At 38.2% G+C, this 26,059-nt stretch overlaps 3 protein-coding genes across 3 annotated transcripts in view; 2 read left to right on the top strand and 1 right to left on the bottom strand.

Moving 5' to 3' along the window:
* Nucleotides 1-1,221, top strand: part of LOC120354718 (zinc finger protein 3 homolog) — a 5,567-nt gene extending 4,346 nt beyond the window's left edge. The window contains exon 5 of the mRNA XM_039442158.1: nt 1,140-1,221. Within this exon, the coding sequence (XP_039298092.1) occupies nt 1,140-1,221 (82 nt within the window). The remainder of the gene's footprint in view (nt 1-1,139) is intronic.
* A 1,788-nt stretch (nt 1,222-3,009) lies between these two features.
* LOC120354717 lies at nt 3,010-3,765 on the bottom strand. The gene has a single exon (XM_039442156.1). It carries the CDS (start codon nt 3,763-3,765, stop codon nt 3,010-3,012), a length of 756 nt encoding a protein of 251 aa, XP_039298090.1.
* A 1,753-nt stretch (nt 3,766-5,518) lies between these two features.
* On the top strand, nt 5,519-25,185 carry LOC111046956 (snRNA-activating protein complex subunit 3). Its single transcript, XM_039442831.1, has 4 exons — nt 5,519-5,689; nt 21,453-21,691; nt 23,543-23,653; nt 24,795-25,185. The coding sequence occupies exons 1-4, from the start codon at nt 5,534-5,536 to the stop codon at nt 24,946-24,948; spliced, it is 660 nt and encodes a 219-aa protein (XP_039298765.1). The 5' UTR covers nt 5,519-5,533; the 3' UTR covers nt 24,949-25,185.
* The last annotated feature ends 874 nt before the right edge of the window (nt 25,186-26,059 follow it).

The raw sequence follows: 26,059 nt of genomic DNA, 5'->3' as shown, positions 1-26,059 counted from the left end.
AAATAATTTTCAAACAATTTTAGAGCTATACCCCTAATTCCTAGGTTTTCCAACTTTGTTAACAGTTTTTTGTGAGGTATTGTATCGAAGGCTTTCGCCAGATCCAAAAAAACTGTAAGAGTCTTCCTACTACTTGTAAAATTCTCAGTAACAATGTTTAAGAGATGTGATATGGCATATTGTGTACTCTTCCCAGCCTGAAACCCATATTGATTTTTATTTATAATGTTATGGTTATCTAGATAGTTTATAAGTCTTATTTTTATTACCTTCTCCATAACCTTTGATAAACTGCAAAGTAAGCTTATTGGTCTGTAGTTTGATGGATCATTTACATTCCCCGCCTTATATAGTGGAACAACCCTTGCAACTTTAAACTCCTGAGGAAAGTGTCCATGTTTGAAACATTCGTTTATAATAAATGCTAAAGGTTTTGCTATATAATTGGATATATTTCTTAAACATTTATTGCTGATTTTGTCAATACCCGGTGAAGAATTATCTTTTAGAGTCCTTACTGTGTTTATTATTTCATGTTCATTCGTTGGATAAAAGAAAAAGGAGTTAGGAGAATTTATATGGGTTTCAGGAAAATTTGCTTGGTTGATATTTCTAGGGATAGAATTCAATTGCAATCTCTCAGCATAGGTCTTACCCACTTCAGAAAAATGCTTGTTGAGTATGGTGGGCTCAATTTTAATATTAGTGTTCCTAGTTTTTTTGTCAAGTAATACAACTCCATAATTTTTTACAGTTTGTTTTATTTTGTGCTATTTTATTTTTGAAATAATCCTGTTTAGCTTTCTTTATTAGATTCCTCAGTATGTTTCTATATCTAGTGTATTTGTTCCTTAGTTCAAGGTTTAGGGGTTGTTTTGCCATATTTTTATACATTTTGTCTCGTCTTCTTATGCAGTTGATCAAATTCACGCTCATCCAATTCTTTAATGGCTGTAGTTTATGCCGCAGATTAACTTTAGTTTTAGCAGTATTTATATGTTCATTTAGTCTATTAATAAAAATTTCTGTTAGATTTTCCAAGTCACACCCCTTCATTATACAATCCCAAGATTCTTTTTTTAGAGCATCAATTAGCTGTGGATAATTTATTTTTTCAATGAATTTCACTTGCTCTTTAGGTTCGAGTGTGAGGTCCAAGAACCCCACAACAAGGCCTATTCCGAAGTGGTCCGTGATGCTTGTTTTAAAAATAACGCCTAGAATCTCTTCAGATTTAGGTTTCCTACTCTTATAGAAAATATGATCAAGACAGGATACTGAATTACCTTGAATTCTAGTTGATTTATTGATATAAGATTGGAAACCGTTTAAATGCAGTAAGCTACAGTATTCATTTACAAGATTTGTATTTAGATTTTTATTAATATTTATGTCGCCGACCAAAATAATGTTATCTCTATCTTTCAATTTTTCTAAGCACTGGCCTAGGTCTTCAATAAACTCATCAACCCGCAATGATGGGGATCTGTAAACTGCAATAATTGTGAAATCTCGCTGCAACTGTGGATCATGAACATCTAGAATAATTGAATTTGCTGAAGCAATGTCAATTTCCAGAGTCTCAGTCCTCAAATTCTCCTTTATAAATATACATAATCCATCAGACTTACTAAATATAGCCGGTGAATCAATTACTTGATAGCCGTTTAGATTGAAGTTAAACTCATGATCATCAGACAACCATGTCTCCGACAAAATTATCAAGTGATAATCAGTTTTACAATGCTGCAGCATATATGAAAACTCATCGAAATTACACCTCATGCTGCGTATGTTCAAATGTAAGATATTTAAGGAGGATCGGCAGCCTTCATTAAAAAAGTTAAATGGTTGAAAATCGAGTATATCTTCTATTTCTATAGTATTATAGCATCCATCTTCAATATAACCGCTAAAATCATCCAACAAAACCATGATGAAAAATAATTCAATTTCGCAATGGGATAATGTACAAGAAAGAAAAAATAAATTAAAAATGTAAAAAATAAAGAAAAGTAAAAGAAGAAGAAGGGTAAAAAATAATTTACCTTCCTTATGAAGTTAGCCTGTGTACAGCCGTGTAATTCAATAGAAAATTAATTTAGTGATTGTTATGCAAAAAGAGATGTAATAAATATTGTTTTTTTTTATGTGAAAATGTGTAATAAATTCACATTATCATTTATTTTCAAGCTCAGAATTTCATTATAAAGCCAAAATATTGTTTAAAATGGGGATAGTGCTAGTTAGAACTTTTAGTAAGACGTTAGGCCTTTTTATGCATAATATTCAAAGGCAAGCATACATTCTCATGTAATTATATCAAGCATTTGTTTTGAGACAAATGAATCAGAATTGAAAGTGAGACTGAGATGTCGAAAGTGGAATATGAATAAGAAATTATTCAAATATATGAACGACTTGTATAGTAAATAGTAAAAACGCAGTGCGGTGGTTGTTATCATAGCAAGAACTTTAAACAATGGTAGAATTTGGAAGACAAAAAGATAGTGATAGATAGTGACAAGAAACTAAGAATACGGGGGAAAGGAAGGCAGAGAAATTCTTTACTCTATCATAATATTATCAACAAAGATGTTATCCGACTTTATCATCACTCTCTGAAATATCGATAATTCCACTTTCTGAATGAGTTAGAAAAACAAACCACCGAAACACGTTAAAGAATCCAATCCAACAACAATTTTATCATCATTCTCTGTCAAGAAGAACGAAGCTGATAGACACATCTCAATCTCACTATGAAAGCCTTATATTATTCATTGGACACCCCAATTAAGCACAAGTGAAATAAACAAATTAAAAGAAATTTAAACTAAAGAAATCCAAATTCAATAGATTTAACTTAAATTTTTTTAAAAAAGAAAAAAAATTCAAACGAATTGAAGAAATTCAAGCAACTTAAATCATACTTTTTAACTCAAAATAGTAAGTACATATATTTATTCCAATTCATAAATTACATTACGGACTGAAAAAAAAAGTTTTCTATTTGTTAATTACTGTCCCACTACTCTCAATGTAACTCAAATCCTCCTCATCTCTTAGAATTTTAACCACCTTACCGTCTACACTCCGCAACTTGACTCTACCGGCATGATCAATCCACACTCGACGCGCATCATTATCTCCAAGCATCATTTTAGCGTTTGCGAATATCTTCCTTCTTTTCGCCGTTAGAGATTTGTTCAGGTAGATCGGATTGTTTCCCTGAACATTGATGTCGTTCGTCGTGAATGACTTGCAGGCCCGCCTGTTTCTCAGCAACGCTTCCGCATCTCCACGCCGCACCAAACGCACCACTATGGCAGGAGTCGCTTGATTTTTCCGCTTTGGCAGCCTATGACACGCGTCAATCGAAGTGGCGTCCAACTTAACGTTGAGAGCCTCCGCAATTCCAATAATACGTTCAGCAATATCTTCGTTTTCGAACTCCGGCACGCCAAAAATTTCAACGGTATTTCTACGGCTGTACTGTTCAAGCTCGTCCTGGTTCAGCTCAGTTTCCCTTAATTTGGCTTTTAACCTGGAGTTTTCTTCAAGTAGGTTTGAAATCTGCTCCCGTTGCTTGCTTATTTCCTGCGTGTTCGTCTCCAGCAACTCCTTACACGCAGAAATATCGGTACTCAGTCTTTGATACAAGTTGTCACTAAGTTTGTCCAGCAATTTGTTCATTTGGTCGAGTGTTACAGGCTGTCCCTGCACTGCCCCTCCGGCCACCAACCCATGACTTGGGTTAAGCATTACAGGAGTGGAATCGGATACGGCCCTCTGATGACGCACTATATTGAAACAAGTTTGACAGTTCCATGCTTTTCCACTAAGCACCTCAATATCATTTTCTTTTAGACCGACACAGCCCCCATGAAAAATTCCTTGACAATTTGTGCACGAAATCTTAGATTTAGATGGTCGCACAACTTGTTGATTACAAACACCACACAAACTCATAATAGCTGATTTAGCACGGTAACGTTAGAAGCAATATACTTATAAAAGAAAAAAACCACACAGCGTTGATAACTGGTAATAATTGCGAAAAACCCGATTTTAGTACACGGCCGCACAGGAAAGAATATTTTAGCAGTTCATAGCCAGCTGCTGTTAGATAAGATAGAGAGAAAACAAAATCCGTCCGTTCACTTCGAGCTCCAAGCGAAGACAGATTGTTAGAAGTAATAAGCGAAACAGATTTATTAGAAGTAATATTAGTAGGCTATTTTTATTTTTCATTTATCTTTACTTCTTGTTGCTTTTTCATGTTTAGGTGTTTTTTTTTACTTTTTTACTTTTTTTTTTACGTGCACAAGTCTGACTTTGCTGGCTGTGCCAAAACATTAAGATTTATTATAATTTACATTTGTCTTATGTATCTTGTGTTGTGGCGAAATAAATAATAATCTACAAATAAGTAAATATTGTTGATTCATTCAAACAGAAAAAGCGAATGAAGTGTAAAATATTAAATGAATGATTAATAAAATTTTACCTTCAAACAGAAACATATCCCAGACTCTGAGAACAGAGTTCCATGGCAGGGTTCTGGTGAAAACGCAAAGAAACCATTCTGTCATATATAAAATTGGTTCGATCTTCTGTTTTTTCTGAAAAAAAGAAACAAATTCTATGTAAGTTACGGAAATAATATTTTCGCCACACTGCACAGAAAGCAGCTGTTTTCCAGTCCCTACGTAGATCTGAAAGACCTTGTTTGCAGACGACTCTCGTCTGATGTAAGAAACAGGTTTCTTTCTGGCCTAGGCCGGAAAGAGTACTCTTTCCAGACGCTAAGGTAGAGATCGGGCGAGTGTCAACTTTCTTCATCTGAAGTCGCCATTACTTCAGTTCGAATTTCGAATCAAACTAATTCAGCATTCGCTTCACAACCATTTTTTTTCAATTATTTTTTGTTGATTAGCGCATTCAGAATTTTCAAAAATGCTTGAAGATGACGACGCCTGTGATATTCCAAGTGAAATTTTAAAAGAAACTGAAATCATGACTGCAAATCTTCTACCACTGAAATCAAGAGATAGGTACGATAACGAGTATTCTTTATTTATTTTGTCAGCAATACCTGTAGTGTGGCAAAAAATATCGTTCGCACCACAGGCAAAAATGTTTTTCCAGCTCTCAATCTTTTCTAGTCCTCGGCCTATGGCCTTGGACTTGAAAACCGATTTCAAGCCGGAAAAATCTCATTTTCTGCTCTAGGTGCGAAATATACTATTTCATCAAACCGTGATCACTCATGTTATGAGACTGGATCAAAATCTTGGAATTTCAAATTGTTGCTAGGAATGGTTTTTAGAACAGTAGTAGACTGAGGATGTTACCATGAAATATTATTTTGTCAATCGAATAGAAGCTATAGTAAGGTTCACGTATACTCACTAGATGTTTATGGACATTTGGGGCAACCTTCTTCAGAAGGCCAAACAGAATGTCACCATCAATTTGAAGCGTTTCCTGTAAGAATAAAATATTTTTACAGATTAGATCAAGTAGATTGATGCTGGATAAAGATGCATACAGACTTATGCACTGCGAGACACACAGAAGGAACGCGAGCAGTACGCAAGATGATCGCAGGTCGCGCGCAACGAACTGGCTAAGCTCCCGTCGACATGATGAATCCAGCTACCTCTTGCATGTCTCTGCTGCCCTGGTAGTATTTTCAGTCAATTTTCATTAATGATCGCAGGTCGCGCGATTCCGGTTCGCGCGCAAAGAACTTGCTAAGCTCTCATCGACAACAATGGAACACGTGGCATGCTCACGCTCTGACCGCGTTCACCATATTTAGCGAATTCTTGTTCATGAAAATCACGCAGTGCATAAGTCTGTAGTAGTTTCACACATACTCACACTTACGCGACTCAAATCGAGAAAAGACTGCGACTCTAGTCTCTTTTCGACTTGAGACACTCAGACCAGTCGATTCTAATCTCCGCAACCTCACGACTGTGAGACTGAGTCAAGCCTCGACTCGACATGTTGATCGAGCCTCGACTTGAGTTGCGTAGTACCATAGATAAATGATAAGCATAAGCTATATTGCTTGTCTCTAGTAGTACCGTGCATTTTTAATGAAAGTGAGGTTATGTTTTATGAAAGTGATGTATCATTTCAGATCAGACAATAATAAGAATTAGATAAGACAATATATTCATAATAATTATTTTAAAATTTTTTACATGGTAAGTAATTTTTTACAAATTAGATCATATATGTTTAATAAATTAAGGTTAGAAAATGGAGAAGCATGGAACTGAAGTAGTGACAATGAGCAAAAAAAGTTGTAAGGTCGAGAGACTGGAGTATCCTCCACTGGAGTCAAACGATTTGAGTCGAGCTAGTGTGAGTTGAGCCTAAAACCTTTTATCAAAATTTTGAAGAGAAAGGCTCAACTCACACTTACGCGACTCAGGTCAAGAAGAGTCTTGACTCTAGTCGAGAGCATGTGTTTCTAAATGGTGACACTCAGACCAGTGGATTCTAGTCTCCGTGACGTCACCATTTGAAAACACATGCTCTCGACTAGAGTCGAGTCTCTTCTCGACCTGAGTCGCGTAAGTGTGAGTTGAGCCAAATGGTACAGACTCAGCCTAGTTTTTTCTCCATGGTCATAATTACATTATGATTGTAATGTTTTGTACAATGAAATGAATTATATTTCTACATTGTTGAAGTACGATCTCATAACGTAGCGGAGCCAGAAAAGGATCGAGCTATCTGCTTTTTCGAATGATAGACAAGGATAACTATAAAACACTTATTGATATGGGCTGCTTTTAAATTAATAAAACAAAATTTAAGGCCCCTCCTAGGGAGCACAACACCATAGGGAGCTATGCCGGCGGTAGTGTAACTACCAGCAGGGCCTCCCAAGCCGGACAGGTCGATGGGTAGGAGGCAGACTAAGAAGTGCTCCAAAGGAGGCGTCGTTGGGCTAATCACCCACACGCTGGATTAAAACTGATTCAAAGAACTACAACTAGCCTCGGACGGGACCGGAATTTAAGGAAAAATAAAAGGACACTCAATAAAATACGATTCGGGACATGGAATGTGATAACTCTGAATGGGAAAGAGGTGGAGTTGGTGGAGGAAATGATGAAGTACAAGGTTGAACTCATGGGACTTAGCGAAACAAGAAAGAAGGGACAGGGTGAGATACAACTAGAGAAGGGCTAGTGTCTGAGATTCTCAGGAGTGGATAGAGCAAGACGAGCAGGAGAAGGAGTTGGAATAGTGATCTCTGAAGAACTAGACAAGAAAGTATGCGGATGGAAAGCAATAAGCCCAAGGCTGATGTATGTTGATTTGGTAATGGAGGAAAAAGTAACAATAATCCAGATCTATGCTCCAATGGATGACTATGACCCTGCTGAAAAGGATGCGTTCTATGAACAGCTACAAAAAGAAATGGATGAAGCAAGAGAAAGAAGCAAACATGTCATTATAATGGGTGACTGGAATGGAAGAGTAGGACGTGACATGAGTAGAGGACAGGGGTGTTTTGGAAAATTTGCTGGAGACGAAATCATTAATGACAATGGTGAAAGAATAATTGATTTCTGGGTGGAAAATAACCTAATGATTGGGAATACATTCTATAACCACAAGACAATACATCAAATAACATACTCGGCCCTGGGAAGGCAAGCAGAAAGCACAATTGACTACATGGTATACACTAGACAGACAAATTATGCCATCTGTGATGTCAAGGTTATTAGAGGTGCAGAGCTTAGCACAGATCATAAACTACTCGTGATAGATACCAAATTCGCCTTACCGAAAGCAAGAAAAAGCAAGACATATGTTAAAGTTAAGACAGAAGAATTGAGAAAGCCTGAAAGAAGAGACATGTTTGAAAGAAAAATGGAAGAAGAGGAATTAGCAGGAAAAGGAATTGAGGAGATATGGCATGCCCTTAAAATCACAATCATAAGAGTTGGGAAGGAAGTGTGTGGTTGTAGGAGAATTAAAGGGACTGGAAATAAGTGCACAAAATGGTGGAATGAAGAGGTTAAGGCAAGAATAAAAGAGAAAAAAGAAGCATGGAGAAAGTATGTCAGAACAAAGAATGATGATGACAGGCAGACATATGTCGAAAAAAGGAATCGTGCTAAGGAGGCAGTGAAGAAGGCCAAAGCTGAAACATGGGAGGAATTTGGCAAGGAATTGGAAGAAAACTTTCGGTACAATAACAGGATATTTTGGAGTACTATTAGAGGGTTGAGACGAAAAGCTGGGAAAAAGATACGGAATATTGCTGATGAAGAAGGAAGGATAATATCTGATCCTCAGGAAATACTAGCAACATGGAGTCGTCACTATGAGGAGAAATTTGGAGGTGGAGAGGAAGAGGACATGAAGGGACTGGCTGAGAGGGAGAGGGAAGCAGAGGAGGAGAACGGGGATATAAGCAGGATGGAAGTTGAGGAAGCAATAAGGAGAATGAAAATTGGAAAGGCAGCAGGTATTGATGAGCTAAGCCCTGAGTACATGAAGTATGGAGGATCAAAGGTCAAGTTGTATTTGTGGGAACTATTCAAAAAGGTGTGGCGATACAATGAAATACCTGGTGATTGGGAGAAAAATATTATCATTCCCATTTATAAGAAAGGTAGAACGGTGGGGTGCGACAACTATAGAGCAATATGTCTTTCGTCAGTGGTGTTAAAACTATACTCCAGGATTATAGAGAAGAGACTGAGAGGAGAAGTCGAGGAGAGACTGGAGGAAGAGCAAAGCGCATTCAGAAGGGATAGGCAGACTCAAGACCACATTTGTGCCGTGAGAAGAGTGATAGTAATGTATTTGGAAGAAGGAAAAGAATTATATTTGGCATTTATTGACCTCAAGGCCGCATTCAACTCAGTGCCCAGAAAAGAAATATGGAGTGCCATGAGGGAGATGGAAGTGAGTGATAGACTGATTCAAGCTGTACAGGCACTACTATATAAAAAGACCGTTGGAGTAGTAAGGCTAGATGGAGACCTTTCTCAAGAGTTCAATATGAAGAAAGGGATGAAACAAGGGGATAGCCTGAGCCCACTGCTTTTCATAATATTTATGAATAGCATTCTCAAATATTGTAAAAGAAACACTCCAAAAATGAAGGTTGGATATAAAAACCTCAGACCAGTGTATGTGCAGGCCTTGGTATTTGCGGACGACATCGTGCTAATGGAGGATAGTGAGAGTAAACTTCAAAAGGCAGTGGATGTATGGGAGAAGGTTATGGCAAGAAGAGGTATGGAGGTCAATGCAGGGAAGAGCAAGGTTATGAAGATAGCGGGGGGTCAAAGAAATACTCTGGCAATTACATGTAGAGGACAGGCCCTAGAAGAGGTTGATCAATATGAATATCTTGGTACAGTGATCAGCAATGATGGGAAACTGGACAAAGAAATCAGAAACAGAGTGAAGAGAGCCATGCATGTATACTTCCAACTAAACAACAAATTAGTAGGAAAAAGAGAGCTGTCTAAGCTGTATATGGAGACAAAGAAAAGAGTCTTCAATTGTGTATTTGCTCCTACTCTCATGTATGGAAGTGAGAGCTGGGTTACCCTCAAAAGCCATTGGAGTAGGATAACTGCCACCGAAATGAGATTCTTGAGAAAATTGGTGGGCCAAACGAGAAGAGATAGATGGAGAAATGAAAGGGTAAGACAAGAGGTAGGGAGGAAGGCGCTAAGTGAGGACGTAAAGGAAAAGCAGCTCAAATGGTTTGGACACGTCACCAGGATGGAGGAATATAGAGGAGTAAAGCAAGTGGTGGTGGCCAGGAGAGAGGGAAAAAGAAGGAAAGGTAGACCGAGAATGAATTGGGAGAGTTATCTTGAAAGTCTGGGTCGCGAGAGAGGGAGTTCCATGAGGGAAATGAGGAGAAAGGCTGATGACCGGGGGGTGTGGAAGAGGTGGACCGAGGCTGGGATCCCTACGCTGTAGCGGCAGAAGGGGAAAAGAAAAAGAAGAAGAAGAATATTCACAATGTACAATGATGACTATTTATTTTTAACAGTTATTTCAAGTGGTCTGTGATGTTTTGATATCTTATGAGACACTCCTATGGTATAGACAGAACACCGGTGCTGCCTTATTGACTTATATCCCCGGGGAGATTGAACATTATTGACCGAACGAAGTGAGGTCTAAGATTCAAGTCGACGGTTTGGCATTTCTCTTGATGTTTAAATGTTTATATGTTGCGCATTTACAGCGAAACACGGTAATAGATTTTCATGAAATTTGACAGGTATGTTCCTCTTTTAGTTGCGCGTCGACGTATATACAGGGTTTTTTAAATTTTGCATTTCAAGGATAATATAAAAGGAAAAAGGAGCCTCCTTCATATGCCAATATTAGAGTAAAAATCAGACTATAGAATTATTCATCATAAATGAGCTGACAAGTGATTACACAGATGTGTGGAGAAGCCAGTCTATTGCTGTATTTCCATAAGGTCTATAGTTTCAATCAGGTACTTATGGATGAGAATACTGCGTGAGGTCTACTGTTCACAGAACTACTAGTTTATTGGAACTATTCTTTCTCAATCACCAAGCTTTTGACAGCTGCTGAAATCCTGATGTTTTCCTCCTCGATAGAAGTGCAAAAGCAATATGTGTAGTTGAATTATCAGTACCAGCTGGATATAATATTGGGACCAATGTGGAGGAGAACGGATCAAATTAATTAATTAACTAACGAGGAACAGCCACACAACGACTGGCTGTTCTTGTAATCGGTGTTCTTGGAGGGATGCGTCCATCACCGCTTTCAAATCTAAAATTGATTTCTGAATGTTACTTTTAGGGCAGATGCAGGAAGCACTCATTCTGGGCTCCCTTCGTCTACTCAGGACAAAATTAATGATTTGTGGATGACAGACATGAGACATGACATAACTGCTTACCACAAGGTTGTGTGGAGTAGTTATGCCATTAATACTATAGTGAGGTCTACGTTTTAATGGCAGTGTTTGATTAGCAATGGTATTATTATCCTTGTCTATCATTCAACAAAGCGGATAGCGCTAACTGTTAACACATTAAACTCTTTGAAAGTCAAGTCGGTTGGGTAAAGTCTGGGTTTATTTAAAATTGTTTTGATTATTGATTTTTGAATTATGAAAAGCTCTTCTAAGTGAGAATTATAACAGCCCCCCCATACGGATATACCATACTGAATTATGGACTGGACCAGTGCAAAGTAAACCATTTTTAGATGTTTTGAGTTCAGAATTTTTTCTGCTTCGTAGAATTTATAGGATAAATATCTCATTCTTCTGCAAATAAATTTTATGTGTATGTCCCACTTCAAATTTTCATCTATTTGGACACCTAGATATTTGGTACTTTTGACTCTTTTTATAGTAGGGCAGGTGCAGTTATTGTTGCAGTTTGAGTGGAGTTTCAGATTTAAATTCTCATCAGGTTTACCAGTTGTATTGAATGCGAAGGTGATGTAATTGGTTTTTTCAATGTTCAGGCTCAGGGTGTTTCTGTCCAACCAATTTTTTATGAGCAAACAGTTCTGTTCTGCAATTTCATGTACCCCAGTCCAAGATTCCCCATGGAAAATAGCTGCAGTGTCATCTGCGAAAGATATAGTTGTGGCGTTTTTTAATTTCAGCTTTAATAAGTCATTGACATATAATATAAAGAGGATTGGTGATAGTACCGTTCCCTGAGGCAAACCGTAGGAGGTCATTTTGGAGACATCAGTAAGTCTGTCGATTGTTAAAGACTGGGTTCTATCTCTCAAGTAGCTCTTTATGAGTTCTAGAAATATTCCCCTAAAGCCATATCTTTCGAGTTTATTGTAAAGAAAACTATGTGGTCTGAGTAGATTTTTGCCCACACCTTTCTCTATCAGAGTTCCCAGTGTCGCTCTGGGCCGGCTAAACTCAGTCGGCGACTGGGGAGGGCCGCAGCAGGGGACGGGAGTCTTGGTGGGGCGTCCGTCAACCACCCTCGTTCGAGTTGGGGGTTGAAACAGAGTTTTGAGTGTTTTGGAGAAATGTTTCCCTCTTTTAGGAAAGAGGGGCCGTGCTTTCGCACTGCCAAACAGGGTTGGTCGCGGAATGAAGGGAATAGGAACCTTGCGGTGTCAGTCGTGAGAAAGGGCTTCGTGTCGGGACTAAGTCAAAGTCCTGGGGCACCGGGTGTCTTCCCGGGGTCCGGATTGGTTGCGGAGCTCTGGTAAAGGCTTTCCCTGGCCTTCCCAGAGGTCCTCTTTCGGTTCCGCACTGGTTTAGTGCGCTGCGGCGGCTCGCGCTCTGGACTTTCCTAAGTCCTACTTGCCGGGCACAGGCTGTCCTCCTGGGGTCCGGATCGGCCGCGGAGTCGCGGGAAAGGTTTTTCCACACCTTCCCAGATGTCCTTTCTCGATCCCGCACTGGATTAGTGCGCTGCGGCGGCCAGCACTCTAGACTTTCCTAAGTCCCACTTGCCGGGCACCAGCTGTCCTCCTGGGGTCCGGATCGGCCGCGGAGTTGCGGGAAAGGTTTTTCCACACCTTCCCAGATGTCCTTTGTCGATCCCGCACTGGATTAGTGCGCTGCGGCGGCCAGCACTCTGGACTTTCCTAAGTCCCACTTGCCGGCACCAGCTGTCCTCCTGGGGTCCGGATCGGCCGCGGAGTCGCGGGAAGGTTTTTTCCACACCTTCCCAGATGTCCTTTCTCGATCCCGCACTGGATTAGTGCGCTGCGGCGGCCAGCACTCTGGACTTTCCTAAGTCCCACTTGCCGGGCACCAGCTGTCCTCCTGGGGTCCGGATCGGCCGCGGAGTTGCGGGAAAGGTTTTTCCACACCTTCCCAGATGTCCTTTCTCGATCCCGCACTGGATTAGTGCGCTGCGGCGGCCAGCACTCTGGACTTTCCTAAGTCCCACTTGCCGGGCACCAGCTGTCCTCCTGGGGTCCGGATCGGCCGCGGAGTTGCGGGAAAGGTTTTTCCACACCTTCCCAGATGTCCTTTCTCGATCCCGCACTGGACTAGTGCGCTGCGGTGGCCAGCACTCTGGACTTTCCTAAGTCCCACTTGCCGGGCACCAGCTGTCCTCCTGGGGTCCGGATAGGCCGCGGAGTTGCGGGAAAGGTTTTTCCACACCTTCCCAGATGTCCTTTCTCGATCCCGCACTGGATTAGTGCGCTGCGGCGGCCAGCACTCTGGACTTTCCTAAGTCCCACTTGCCGGGCACCAGCTGTCCTCCTGGGGTCCGGATCGGCCGCGGAGTGGCGGGAAAGGTTTTTCCACACCTTTCCAGATGTCCTTTCTCGATCCCGCACTGGATTAGTGCGCTGCGGCGGCCAGCACTCTGGACTTTCCTAAGTCCCACTTGCCGGGCACCAGCTGTCCTCCTGGGGTCCGGATCGGCCGCGGAGTTGCGGGAAAGGTTTTTCCACACCTTCTCAGATGTCCTTTCTCGATCCCGCACTGGATTAGTGCGCTGCGGCGGCCAGCACTCTGGACTTTCCTAAGTCCCACTTGCCGGGCACCAGCTGTCCTCCTGGGGTCCGGATCGTCCGCGGAGTCGCGGGAAAGGTTTTTCCACACCTTCCCAGATGTCCTTTCTCGATCCCGCACTGGATTAGTGCGCTGCGGCGGCCAGCACTCTGGACTTTCCTAAGTCCACTTGCCGGGCACCAGCTGTCCTCCTGGGGTCCGGATCGGCCGCGGAGTTGCGGGAAAGGTTTTTCCACACCTTCTCAGATGTCCTTTCTCGATCCCGCACTGGATTAGTGCGCTGCGGCGGCCAGCACTCTGGACTTTCCTAAGTCCCACTTGCCGGGCACCAGCTGTCCTCTGGGGTCCGGATCGTCCGCGGAGTCGCGGGAAAGGTTTTTCCACACCTTCCCAGATGTCCTTTCTCGATCCCGCACTGGACTAGTGCGCTGCGGCGGCCAGCACTCTGGACTTTCCTAAGTCCCACTTGCCGGGCACCAGCTGTCCTCCTGGGGTCCGGATCGTCCGCGGAGTCGCGGGAAAGGTTTTTCCACACCTTCCCAGATGTCCTTTCTCGATCTCGCACTGGACTAGTGCGCTGCGGCGGCCAGCACTCTGGACTTTCCTAAGTCCCACTTGCCGGGCACCAGCTGTCCTCCTGGGGTCCGGATCGTCCGCGGAGTCGCGGGAAAGGTTTTTCCACACCTTCCCAGATGTCCTCTTGCGCCTCGATGTCCCACTGGTGGTCTACCAATGGGGAGTCAGGTTTCGACCAAACCTGACGTGTCGCCGTTGGTCGAAACTGGTAGCCCGTCGTCTAAACAGGTTAAATGTCGTTCAACACTCGCCCCAAACGAGTGTAGAGCAGTGGAGTCCACCGTGTTGGAGGCTAATCGTCTTTAGCCTCAACACAACTCCCGGTCGCTGAAGAAATCGGAGTCCACTTAGTACAAGACGTACTGTGACGTTGCTAGCTGCTCGCTGCTTCCTTCTCACCTCTCTCGACCGCTCGACTTGGCTCTCCGAACTCGACTGCCTCCTGCTGGCCTTTCTCGAGCCTCCCTCAGTGACCGAGAGGGAGGGGAGAGAGGATGCGCAGCACCGCTGAGCGGTAGGCCAGTGGCTGGCTTGAACGTTGACCCCTCAGATTCTATGAAAGATAGCCGAGCGTCGAATAAATGAGCCCTAAATTCAATTCCTTTCTCTAGTTACGATATACATCGTGACAGTGGTATAGTATCAAAGGCTTTTTTAATATCCAGGAAAACTGCTATAGATTTGTAATTGGAATTCAAGTTTTGTGAAACAGTATTAGAAAATTCAATTAACGCATCTTCGGTACTTTTCGCAGTCTGGAATCCAAATTGATTCTTATCTATTATTTTATGCTTGTTCAAATACACAACTAATCTCTTCTTTATAATTTTCTCCATGATTTTTGCTAGATTACTAATAAGGCTGATTGGTCTGTAGTTACTTGGGTCCAAGGGATCTCCTTGCTTGAATAAAGGTTTTATTTTGGCGGTTTTGAAATGTTTAGGGAAGTAGCCTTGTTCAAAGCATTTGTTGAAAATCACGGAAAGCGGCTGTGAAATAGTGTGGCTTATATGTTTGAGTACTTTGTTATTGAGATTATCCAAGCCTGGGGTGCAGTTATTTTTCAGCTCTTTTATTGTCGCTTGAACTTCATTGAAGTTTGTCGGTCTCATAAAGAAGGAATTCGGTAGAGGAGTTTCAATTACATCGTTGTTGAAATTGAAATTTGGAGAGCTTGTGGGATCATTGTTTATAGTTTTAGCCTGTCTCTCCCCAACATTGGTGAAAAAGTCATTCAACCTCTTGGCATCAACTCCAATTTTACAACACTCTTTCTTCCCCTCCCCGATAGCCTCATTAATACACCTCCAAAGCTTTGAACTATTGGTGTTACATTGTTCTATTTTATCCCTATAATAGTTATCCTTCGCCTCACTTACGAGTCTATTCAATGTATTACGATAAACTCTGTATGTATTTATCGAATCAGCATCTGCAGGGCCTTTTCTTATTTTATCATGCATTTTATCCCGTATAATAATTAATTGATCTTATTATTCCGTCCGTAATCCAAGGTTTTAAGGGACGCTTTCGGCGAGGAATATACTTCTCAGTTTTACTTGAATCCATAAAACCATTTATACGATCCACAAAATTGTCAACTAGGGTATCTATAGTATCATCATTTCCAAAAATAGTATTCCAATTTTCTTTTTCCGATTTTTCAGCAATTAGTTTGTAGTTGTATGCAATTTTAACGTTATTTGTAGTCCTGTTTCTATGTGAAGTGGTTTCAGGATTTTTCTCATTACCCAAGTGTAATAGTACAGAATAATGATCAGTTATTGTTGTTTTGAAAATATTTCCAAAAATATAGTTGAATTTGCTGTTATTTTTGAAAAATATGTGATCTATGCACGATTCAGTTGTGGTCGAGACTCTAGTACTCCCATTTATATAAGACTTATAACCTCTGCTCAGTAAAATATGCAGGTATTCCTGAACCTGTGTGCTAGTTGATTGAATATTAATATTTATATCACCAACCATGCAAACAGTTATTGAATTAGGTATATTATCGAGGAAGTTATTTAGACTGCTGATAAAATTCTCAGTGTTTTGATTTCTAGGTGATCTATAAATTCCTATAATTCTAAAAATTTTTTCATTCGACATTTTCAATTCCAAGCACAAAGAGTTGGCATCAACTATGTTACAGGCAATCTCACAGACATCAATATTATCTCTAACATAAATGCACAGACCGTCGCATTTGTTCATCTTTGAGCATTTATTTACTTCGGTGAAACCTGAGATCTTGTAAGTGAATGGCATGTTCACGGTATGCCAAGTTTCGGTTAGAACAATTACATGTATATCAGTTTTTAAGCTGTTTATACAACAAATGAGCTGGTTGAAATTTGCATGGAGGCTACGGATATTAGTTGAAAAAATATTTAAAAATTCAACATTTTTTCCATTTATGGAAGGAACAAAATTAATGTAGTCATCGATTTCTGGAGTGAAGTTATCAGTTTCCAGTGATGTAAGGATTTCATCGATATCAGCCATGATCAATTTTGTTAGTATTAGCTTCTCCTTTCAACAACCTTTCTCGATTCCATGACAAAAGCTCTTCTCCTGTCCTGTCCTTCACTCTATCAATTATGTCCTGAACTGCATCATTGTAGCCTGTTGTTAGATACCTGAAACTTTCTGTATGCCTGGATATTGCAACAATAGCATGCGGCACACTGTTATAAATTGTATTGTCTCTTGTGTCAATTCTTACTAATACTACATTCTTTGATGTGAGCCCCTGTGCTTCGTGAATTGTGTTAATTCTTTGAGACTTATATTTTTTCATTGAATTACTTAGAATTTGTTTCTCTTTTTGCGTAAATTTCAGTATCAGAGTATCTTCCTTTAGCTGATGAGTTTCGCCGTTTTTGAAAGTTGGAAGTATAGATTTTATTTGGGGATTTTTTGTGCTGATTTCGTGGTAGAATGATTGAAGGGCAAAACAGACATCTACAGGACACCGCTTAGTCATTGTTATATATTCCTCAGGCTCACAGAAATCTGAAATTTTGTTCCACTTGGTAACTACTGGAGATCTTTCTATGTAAGGTATCTGGTTGGAGTCACCTACTACTATAATTTCCGTTGCTCCACTCAATTCTGCAATAAATCCCATGTATCCCGCATGCATCATTAGTCCCTCATCAATGTAAACTTTTTCATATTTTTTGCCCGAATTATTAATTATGTAGGATGCTACTGTCCTATAATCTAATTCAAGCTGGATAGATAAGTTCTCTTTTGTGTAACGTCTTGAGACTGATTCTCTTATATCTTTAATGCTTGCTCTAGTTTGAGTTAATACTAGATCTTTTCCTGGCGTGTGTTCTCTTATGATATATGTAGATTTTCCACAGCCAGGTACTCCTTCTATCCAACTGACTTGTGGGAATAGAGGCTTGTTGATGTGTATTTTATTTATTTTAGTTATTAGCTCGCCATCCAGCATAAGTTCTGTATCTTTAGTGACTAATATGTATTTTTCAGTGGTTTTGAACTTATTTTCGGCTTCTAGGAATTCAACATATTTGCCTCCTTCTTCTAGACTATACCCCATTCTGTAAAAAGTGTTTGTTTTGAATAAAAATTTCTTCATATCATTATCAAATATGTTCATATTTTTTCTCTTCACAGCATCAATTGTTTTGTTCGTTACGTCTTTGTATATACTATTGAGAGCTTCTTTATATATTTTCGCATTTTCAGCATCCGCCTTTTCAAGGAGATTACGCAGGTCTATCATTGTATTAATATATCTTTCGTACTTTGACATACCCTCAAATAAACCAGCAGGATACTCAGTATCGCTGTTATTAAATTGACTGGGTATTTCCAAGTAATCAATATTTCTAATCCCTTGATTATAAAATACAAAGCGAAGGGCTTCATTTTCAAGGACAGAACTCAGCATACTTATTGACGGTATATTATCTTGAATTGAATAGTTAAAAATATCAATTCCTATTACTAAAGGGTAATTATCCAAACTCCACCTGTTAAGTAGAGCAAGCATATTATTAAATCTTAGTTGAGCTTGTTTGCTTGTTTCTACAATGAATACAGGACAGTGAGATTCTACAGAAAAGGCCTTAACATATTTTACCTCAGTGTTAGGAAGTTGTAACCATTCGTTAAAATCAATTTTGGAGCATTGTAAGAATTTTGAAAGCCCCTTAGATAACATCATGCTGTCTCCTTCTTTACATGCAAACGAGATAACTAAATCTACATATTCACCATAATTATAAACAAGATTGATTCTACTTTTTGGGGTTTTAACAGTCATGTTGAACATTTTAAATGTATCTAGTGTTTCACATATATTCTTATTGGTAATATTATTTTGTGTAACAATAGAAACTTTCTGTTTACTGAAGTGTTGCAAGGCACCGAGAAAAATCTTTTTAATACCCATAGTCGGTCTTTTCAACAACCTTCCTCAGCGCCTTTTCATACTCCGGACAGTTTTTGTCACTTACTTTGTGGTTAGCTGGATTGTTACGTTTTTTACAGTTTATACATACTGGTTGTTCATTTAGATTTGGACACGACTTGATATCATAATTGGTCTCTGCACAGTGGCTGCATGAGTTGTGTTCCTGGGAACAGAAACGTCCGATGTGGCCAAGTCCATTGCATTTGAAACACCTACTTACTGATACAAAGTCTTTTACATTGCTTGATGACCAGTCTATAAATACTCTTCTCATATTTTTTAATTTATTTCTAATATCTGCTGCGCATTCTACAACCCAGTTAACCTGCTTCCTATCTTTTGGGCCTATCTTGAAAATTGGTTTAAAAGAATTTCTGAATTTCTCAAGTGAAATATAATCTTGAAAGTTCCTATTGAAAATATCGCTAACTATTTCTTCTTGACTCCACTCGGCAGGGACATTGTATATTACCAATTTAGGTTTAATTTTAGGTGGCTCACTTACCTCGAATTTAGCATCTTGTAGCGTAGAATCGCTAAAAATTTTATTTTTATCTACACTAGAGTCCATCACAAGAAGTACTCCTCCGCCATTCACATTGATTGCTTTTTTAACTTTCAAAGAGTTCCCGATAGACATAGTTTTTTTATTAACTTTTTTCAGGTTCTCGCTGGTCTGTTTTTCCGTTCCCTGGATCTCCTTCGGCTTTATTAGGATAGTCTTATCCTTAGGAACCGGCCGGCTCCTCTGCTCACTGGATTTCTCCTTTGTTTCTCCTGGCTTCTTTTCTTCTTTCTTCTTGGGTAGTTGGACCATCTCGGCGTAGCTAGGCTTCTTGATTGGAGTTGAAACTATCAGACTTGATGAAAGCTTCTCAATTTGTTTTTCAATCATGTTAAGTCTTTCATCTACCTTTGTATTTTGCGCGTTTCCCTCACTGCTAACTTCGGTTTTCCCTGCGATTACTGCAAGATTCTCACAAAGCACAAGAAATTCTTTATAGTCTGCTTGACATATTTTTTTCTTATCATACAGCTTTGTGCCCCAATCTTCAAAAGATGCCTTTAGAGTCCAAAGTTGGTTAACCAAATTATTATCTTTATTGGGCTCCATTGATTTTTGAGGATTATCACTTTCACATCTAGTATTTTCACTTTCCTCAAACTCCGATGCTAGAAACTGAGAAAGTTTTTCTGGCGATCCCATTTCATATCGAATTTACAGTATTTAACGTTGTACACAGTTCAATGCTCTGACCTAATTATCACTACTGACGAAATTTTTGTACACTCACACAAAGTAACAACATAATTAATAATTAATCAACAAAATATGAATGAAAATGAAAATGAAATTTATTCTCCTTTTTCTTATACAAACAAAAAATTACAATATTTTATCTTAGAATTAAACTGACAGCAATTGTTTATAGGCGCTGCCAGTATCATATATTATAATTACATATTTCGAATATTATATAGTTGCTATTTCAAAAAATCTAAGCAAAGTATTTTCGGCCATTGCGGTACAAATGTGCATATAATGTGCAAGAACAGCTATAAAAATTTATTTAGAAAAACAAAGCAGAAGCGCAGTGTTGAATTTTGTAATATTAAAACAATACTATAACTTAATAAGAAAAATATGAGCTAAGTGGAAATATAAATCACAAAGTACAAAAAGTTTGGGAATTTATGGAGTATAAATACATGGCATTGTACCGGTAGCTGAAACAGTGTATGATTTTCAGGATAGAATTGAAAAAAAGTTTTCTATATCTTGATATTGGAATAGCCAGTCTTTAATTATTGTTGAGAATTCTTTCCAAGTTCTAGTTCTTCTACCAGCATGTGGTATAGCGTTGAAGAGTTTTGGGCCTAGGTATACAAAAGATTTAGAAAAGAAGCTAAAATTTATTCTTGGTAGTCTTGATACCAGGTCAAGTCTTCTTCTTTCAGAAAAGCTGGGCCTGAAAAATCCATCGTTTCCACTTCGCATAAAGAAAATTCTTAAGACTTTGAAAACAAAAAGATGGCGAATTGGGAGAATACGTAATCTCTTGTATAAAGGAAACGAATTCTCTCTTCGATTTTTGAATAGTATTAGTCTGATGAAATGTTTTTGCAATTTGTGTAGTGGACTAAAGTGCACTTTTGCAGCTCCACCCCAACATACAATGCCGTATTCTAATTTTGAATTTATTAAGGCATAATATACTGTGCGTAGTGTGTTTGTATCACACAGCTCTCTCAAGTGATAGAATTTACAAAGATAGGTATTGATACTTTTCTTGAGATTAGATATATGTGTTTTCCAATTTAAGGCTGAATCAATAAAAATACCAAGGTATTTAATCTCTTCGACCTGCTCTATAGGAGGACATTGGCATAATAAGTCATATGTACAGCTATTTAGATGGAAAATAATAGGTTGATTGTGAATTTTTGGTGCGCGCAAAGAGAAATTAATAAATTTGGTTTTTTCGACATTGATTGCTAATCTATTTCATCTTAATTATGAAAATTCATTATGAAATTATTGAAAAATATAATTTCTTGCTTGATAAAATATTATGGATTATTTTAAACGAGAATGAACAGTTAATATTACATCAATAAAGCTGTATCAGCTACCGTCTATAGAAGGCATTGACAAGACAGAGGCAAAGGCAACGTTGTTCTCCTATCTTTCTTCACTGCCATTATAACGTGGACCTCACTATAGCATATGTCACTCTCCCTTGGAAGTCAGAGCCCTCGATTCAAGAGCGAGCAGCTTCCAACATGGAATAAAATAATTATGAAATATGACAGCTTGAAATGAATCAGTATAATAATCAATAATAGTTTTCAACTGCTCTGTAAAATTATTACTTAACATATCACTGATTTTCTATTTTTCATTTTCAGGATCTTTACCCATCGAGTATGTTTTTCATTAATGAAACATTCTACGTTGACTTCTCGCAGCCGTGTGATTACAGTACCGTTGTGAAAGAGTGGGCTCTATCAGGCAATATCAAGGTGAATCCGGACACAAAGGACATGGCCGCAACACGTATTAGCGATTTGACCGTTGAGTTGGACTACCCGTACCTGTTCCAGCACCTGGGCAATTGTGAACATCTCATTGAATTCTCTGGAGGCAGGTTCGTATAACAGGCAGGAGACTGCCTTTATTTTTGACCTAGGAGGGCCAAGTTAGGGCGCAGTCGGCCCTCTCTTACACTTAACGCCGGTTACACATTGGGTGGTTTCTGCCGCGGCGGTAATTTCGCCCTCGCCGCCGTTCGAGCAGTAGTCTATAGACTTGAATGGAAGCTTACACACTGGGCGGCAGAAACGCCACGCGGCCATATTGCCGTTGGCGGCAGCTGTGCAGCCGTCCACTGCCACTGCGGCTGGCAGTGTTTTTGCCGCTGATCAGTTGCTCCAAGTCAGAGGTCTTTGAAAATCAGCCTTTTAATTTGTGTCTTGTTGTAAAGTTTGTGAGTTGTTTATAACATTTATCTATTGTTTTAAGTGTTTGTGGTTGACGAGTTTGAGAAAATGAGTGAGTTAATAGACAATGAGTTGTTAATATCATTTGTAGAACAGGAGGCCAGTTTTGTGGGACAAAATGTGCAAAATACAATTAACTGAACACTCTTGAAACAGAGAAGTCACAACACGTTTGCGATGAATAACTACAAGAATTATTTTGGCTACTGATCATACGTGGCGGTAATTTTGCCGCTCAATGTTTGGCGGTATTTTTGCCGCTGAATGTGTAAGCTCGACTTTTTTCGAGGTGGCGACGGCAGTTTCGCCGCCGCGGCAGAAACCACCCAGTGTGTAACCAGCGTTACCCTCCAAATAGATAGTGATAGACTTAATAGATAGTGAAGGTGAGTTTTACTATCAACTAACAAGAAAAATTCGACTGTTTCATACTGCAGTATAAAAACTTATATTTTTATAATCATTAAAATATTGTAAGCTTCTCATATACAAGTTGTCATATACTCATATTTCAATAATAGTTTTAACAATTGCACCATACCTACCAGAGCAATCGATCAAATTGGTCATTTTAACCGATTAAAAAAGAAATGTAGGGTTATAAAATGGATTTTGAAAAATATATATACTATATGCTACTGGATAAGCATTAGCTCCAACCTATGAATGAATTTGTGTATTTTATGTAGCATAAATTTGAATTGATTCAATTTTCATATTATAAAAAAGAATAAATTTGAATGTCTACTAAAAAAAAAAAAAAACACATTCACCCATAGGTTTGGGCTAGTTACTACTGCTGAGAAAATATTATTTTCTCCTAGCTACCCGGACTTATTGAAATCGGCATTCGAAACTTTAATTAATTCGCTTCAGGAAGAAAATGAGTTTTGGACTCCAACCTCCACACTAGACATAGAAAGCACGGCTTCAACTTACTAAGCTCGTGTAGTGTCTACATTCTAAATAAATAATGATAATATCATATATATATATATTGTTTTGATGGTATATGACTTGAATAATAACTAGCTATGAATGAATTATTTATTTTTAGCCAAAAAACCAAACCGAGTGTCAATCTATTAATTGCTCCATTTTCAGTTGCTATAATAAGGGTGAATTTAATAATAATAATAATCTATTGTTGTTGTTTCACGTCATTCCAAACGTCCAATTTAATCATCTTTCACTTATCCGATTGCTACTAATTCTGGTGGTTTATTCAGATTCAGTTTTGTCAGATGTGTGTTTCTGTTTAGTTATTTTTTTGTATCTTACACATGTTCATTTTATTCAAGACAAGAAGTTTGTATTTATTAACGTTTTATGCTTCATTGTGAACTGGTTGTTATATAAACTTTAATTTTATTTTGCTAACTACAATATTACTTTTATAATTTTCATAATAAGAGGATGAGAATCGATAGAGCTGATGAATAAATAATTATGCAAACATTTTAAAGGCTTTCTACTTAGTTTTTTATGGTTTGTTACAGAATTTTGTTAGCCCAAAGGGACTCATTGTGCTCAGCACATTATCCATGGTCCAGAAAGGATTACATCACCAAAGGAAAATATTGCATTATATGCAATATACATATACCAACGTGAGTAATATCCAAAACAAAAACTAGGATATTCAGCTCGTTTGACCATTTCAACATGAAATCGAACTGTGCAAAACTTAATTGGCTATATTATTTTGCATGCACACTGCTATATTATTTTGCAAGAGAAATTTTGAATACTGCATCCTTACATTATTTAGTTGATCATGATTACTATGGTACGGTTTATCAGTTCGATAAATCATTCCTTTCCTATACATAGTGTCCCAAAATTAAAGTGTCAAACTTTGGCACTTTAATTTTGGGACACTCTGTATAAGTCCAATAAAACAAAAAAACATGGAAATCACTTTTAGACCACTCAGCAGTAGTTCCATACCCTATACCATCGTTCACGCTTTTAACCTTTTAGCATTTCCAAAACATTTAGGCCCGGGTTGCACAACAGCCGGTTAAATTTTAACCGTGATTAATTTCACGAGAACCAGTCAGAGAAGCCGTCTTTTCTAAAAGGCCTTCTAGTCCAGTTAATATAGACATAAAAAAGGGGGTGTGCTTGCAATTTATATTGTAGCTCTGATTTTTTTAAATACATTATTTGGATATAGAAATAGAAAGAGGAATAAAAATCTCAGTACCCTTTATGAATTATTTAATTATTAAATGAGAATCACTCGTTAGATACACTTTATTTCAGTATTTCCTAGTTGAGAGGCGCGCATAAGGACACCTCAAGGATAAAAATTTCAAACATTTAACTTTTGACACAATGCTCAGATGTCACCGTACTTCACTTCATTCTTCTCGGCTCGTCAAGGCAGTCCAAAATCATGTTCTAATCATGCATCATAAGTCAAATTCGGTGGAAAAATGGAAAATTTATTATTGTTTGTACTTGAGCCAATTTCTGGCCATTTGTTGTGTATAGTGTATATAGTGACTGGACTAATCTCTGATTGGTTCTCGTGAAATTAATCACGGTTAAAATTTAACTGGCTTTTGAGTCACAATTCGGCAATGACTATTTTCACTGAAACAACAGTTTTATGCAATACTTTTCCATTATAGTTACATGAATTTCACAAAACACGTCTAATGATACTAAATGAATAACCATTATTGAATATTATGTAAAATTGTTTCCATTAGAAATTTTCTAATATTCAACTCATTTTTCCAGACGGAAAGTCATTGGATGTGCACGCCTACCGAGACACAATTCATATTTGTGCGAAGAATGCTTCCAAAGATATTGTTACATTCGTAACAAAAAAGTTGGGTCATTTGAAGCTTATCATTTTAAGGACAAACGGGCCACTATTAGTGGTTACTAATAGATTACCATACGCTAAATAATAATAAAGCGCTTCATCAATTAATGTGTTCTACTACAATACTTTTGTTGTTCTTGTAATACTTTTCTATATTTGAATATTTCTTTTCTACTTTTCTAAAAGTTGATTATCATTTGAATTGTGAAGAATTTGTATCAACATTCAGTTGAATTTGTGAGTATTAATTAAATGAAATAAAAATTATTATCAATAAAAATGTATTCAAACATGATCAAATTAAGGCTATTATTGTAAAATGAACAACAGCTGCAACCCAAAACTGTTTCTTATACACGATTTTCTATCAATAACGGGTGATCCAAATTATACACAACCCAATATTCTAAGGTGGGATCGTCTTTTGACAATGTAGAATTAATAAGTAATTAACAAATTATTTTATCTTGATTGTGTAAATTCATTATGAGATTATTAAAAAATATAATTCATTGCTTGATAAAATATAATTGATCATTTTAAACGAGAGTAAACAATTAATATTACATCATTAAACCCAGTGGCGGCGCTTCCATAAGGGCCAAGTGGGCCGGGCCCACCCAAATTAAACAGTAAAATACATTTTAATTTTTTTTTTCAGATTACGTCCTAAAGACTCCAGTCATGGAGTATAAGACAAGTCATGTTATTTTTACATGTTATTACATAATAATTCCAACACTAAGTAGTTCAACCTAGTTTAGGTTTGAAAGGAATTATTGTACACTATAAAAAGCTTTATCAACTAAATATTTTTTCATTTGTTTTTTGAAAATCTTCAAATCATCATTACTTTTCAAGATTTGAGGTAGCTTGTTATAAAATTTCCTACCAATATAATCTGGTTTTTGTTCAAATAACCTACTATTGTGACCCATTATATGATAATCTGCTCTGTTTCGCGTATTATACTCATGCACATCTGAATTCTGGATCACACCACTCGTTTTCACATGCATTACAACTTCATATACATACAAAGATGGCACAGTTAATAGACCAAGCTTTTTAAATAAAGGCCTACAAGAGTCTAACCTATTCACTTTCTCTATACATCTGAGTGCCTTCTTTTGAATCTTAAACACTCTGTCCATATTTTGTTGAGATGAATTAC

This window comes from Nilaparvata lugens, chromosome X (genome assembly GCF_014356525.2).
Source record: "Nilaparvata lugens isolate BPH chromosome X, ASM1435652v1, whole genome shotgun sequence".
Taxonomy (NCBI): Eukaryota; Metazoa; Arthropoda; class Insecta; order Hemiptera; family Delphacidae; genus Nilaparvata; species Nilaparvata lugens.
Note: the sequence above shows the minus strand (reverse complement) of the source record. Positions and strands in the feature narration are given on the sequence as shown.

Coding starts and splice junctions, on each gene's coding strand:
- LOC120354717 (XM_039442156.1), bottom strand. CDS start 3,765: ATGCTTAACCCAAGTCATGGGTTGGTGGCCGGAGGGGCAGTGCAGGGA.
- LOC111046956 (XM_039442831.1), top strand. CDS start 5,534: ATGCTGGATAAAGATGCATACAGACTTATGCACTGCGAGACACACAGA. Junction 5,690..21,452: donor TGCATGTCTCTGCTGCCCTG/GTAGTATTTTCA, acceptor TTTCATTTTCAG/GATCTTTACCCATCGAGTAT. Junction 23,654..24,794: donor TGCAATATACATATACCAAC/GTGAGTAATATC, acceptor TCATTTTTCCAG/ACGGAAAGTCATTGGATGTG.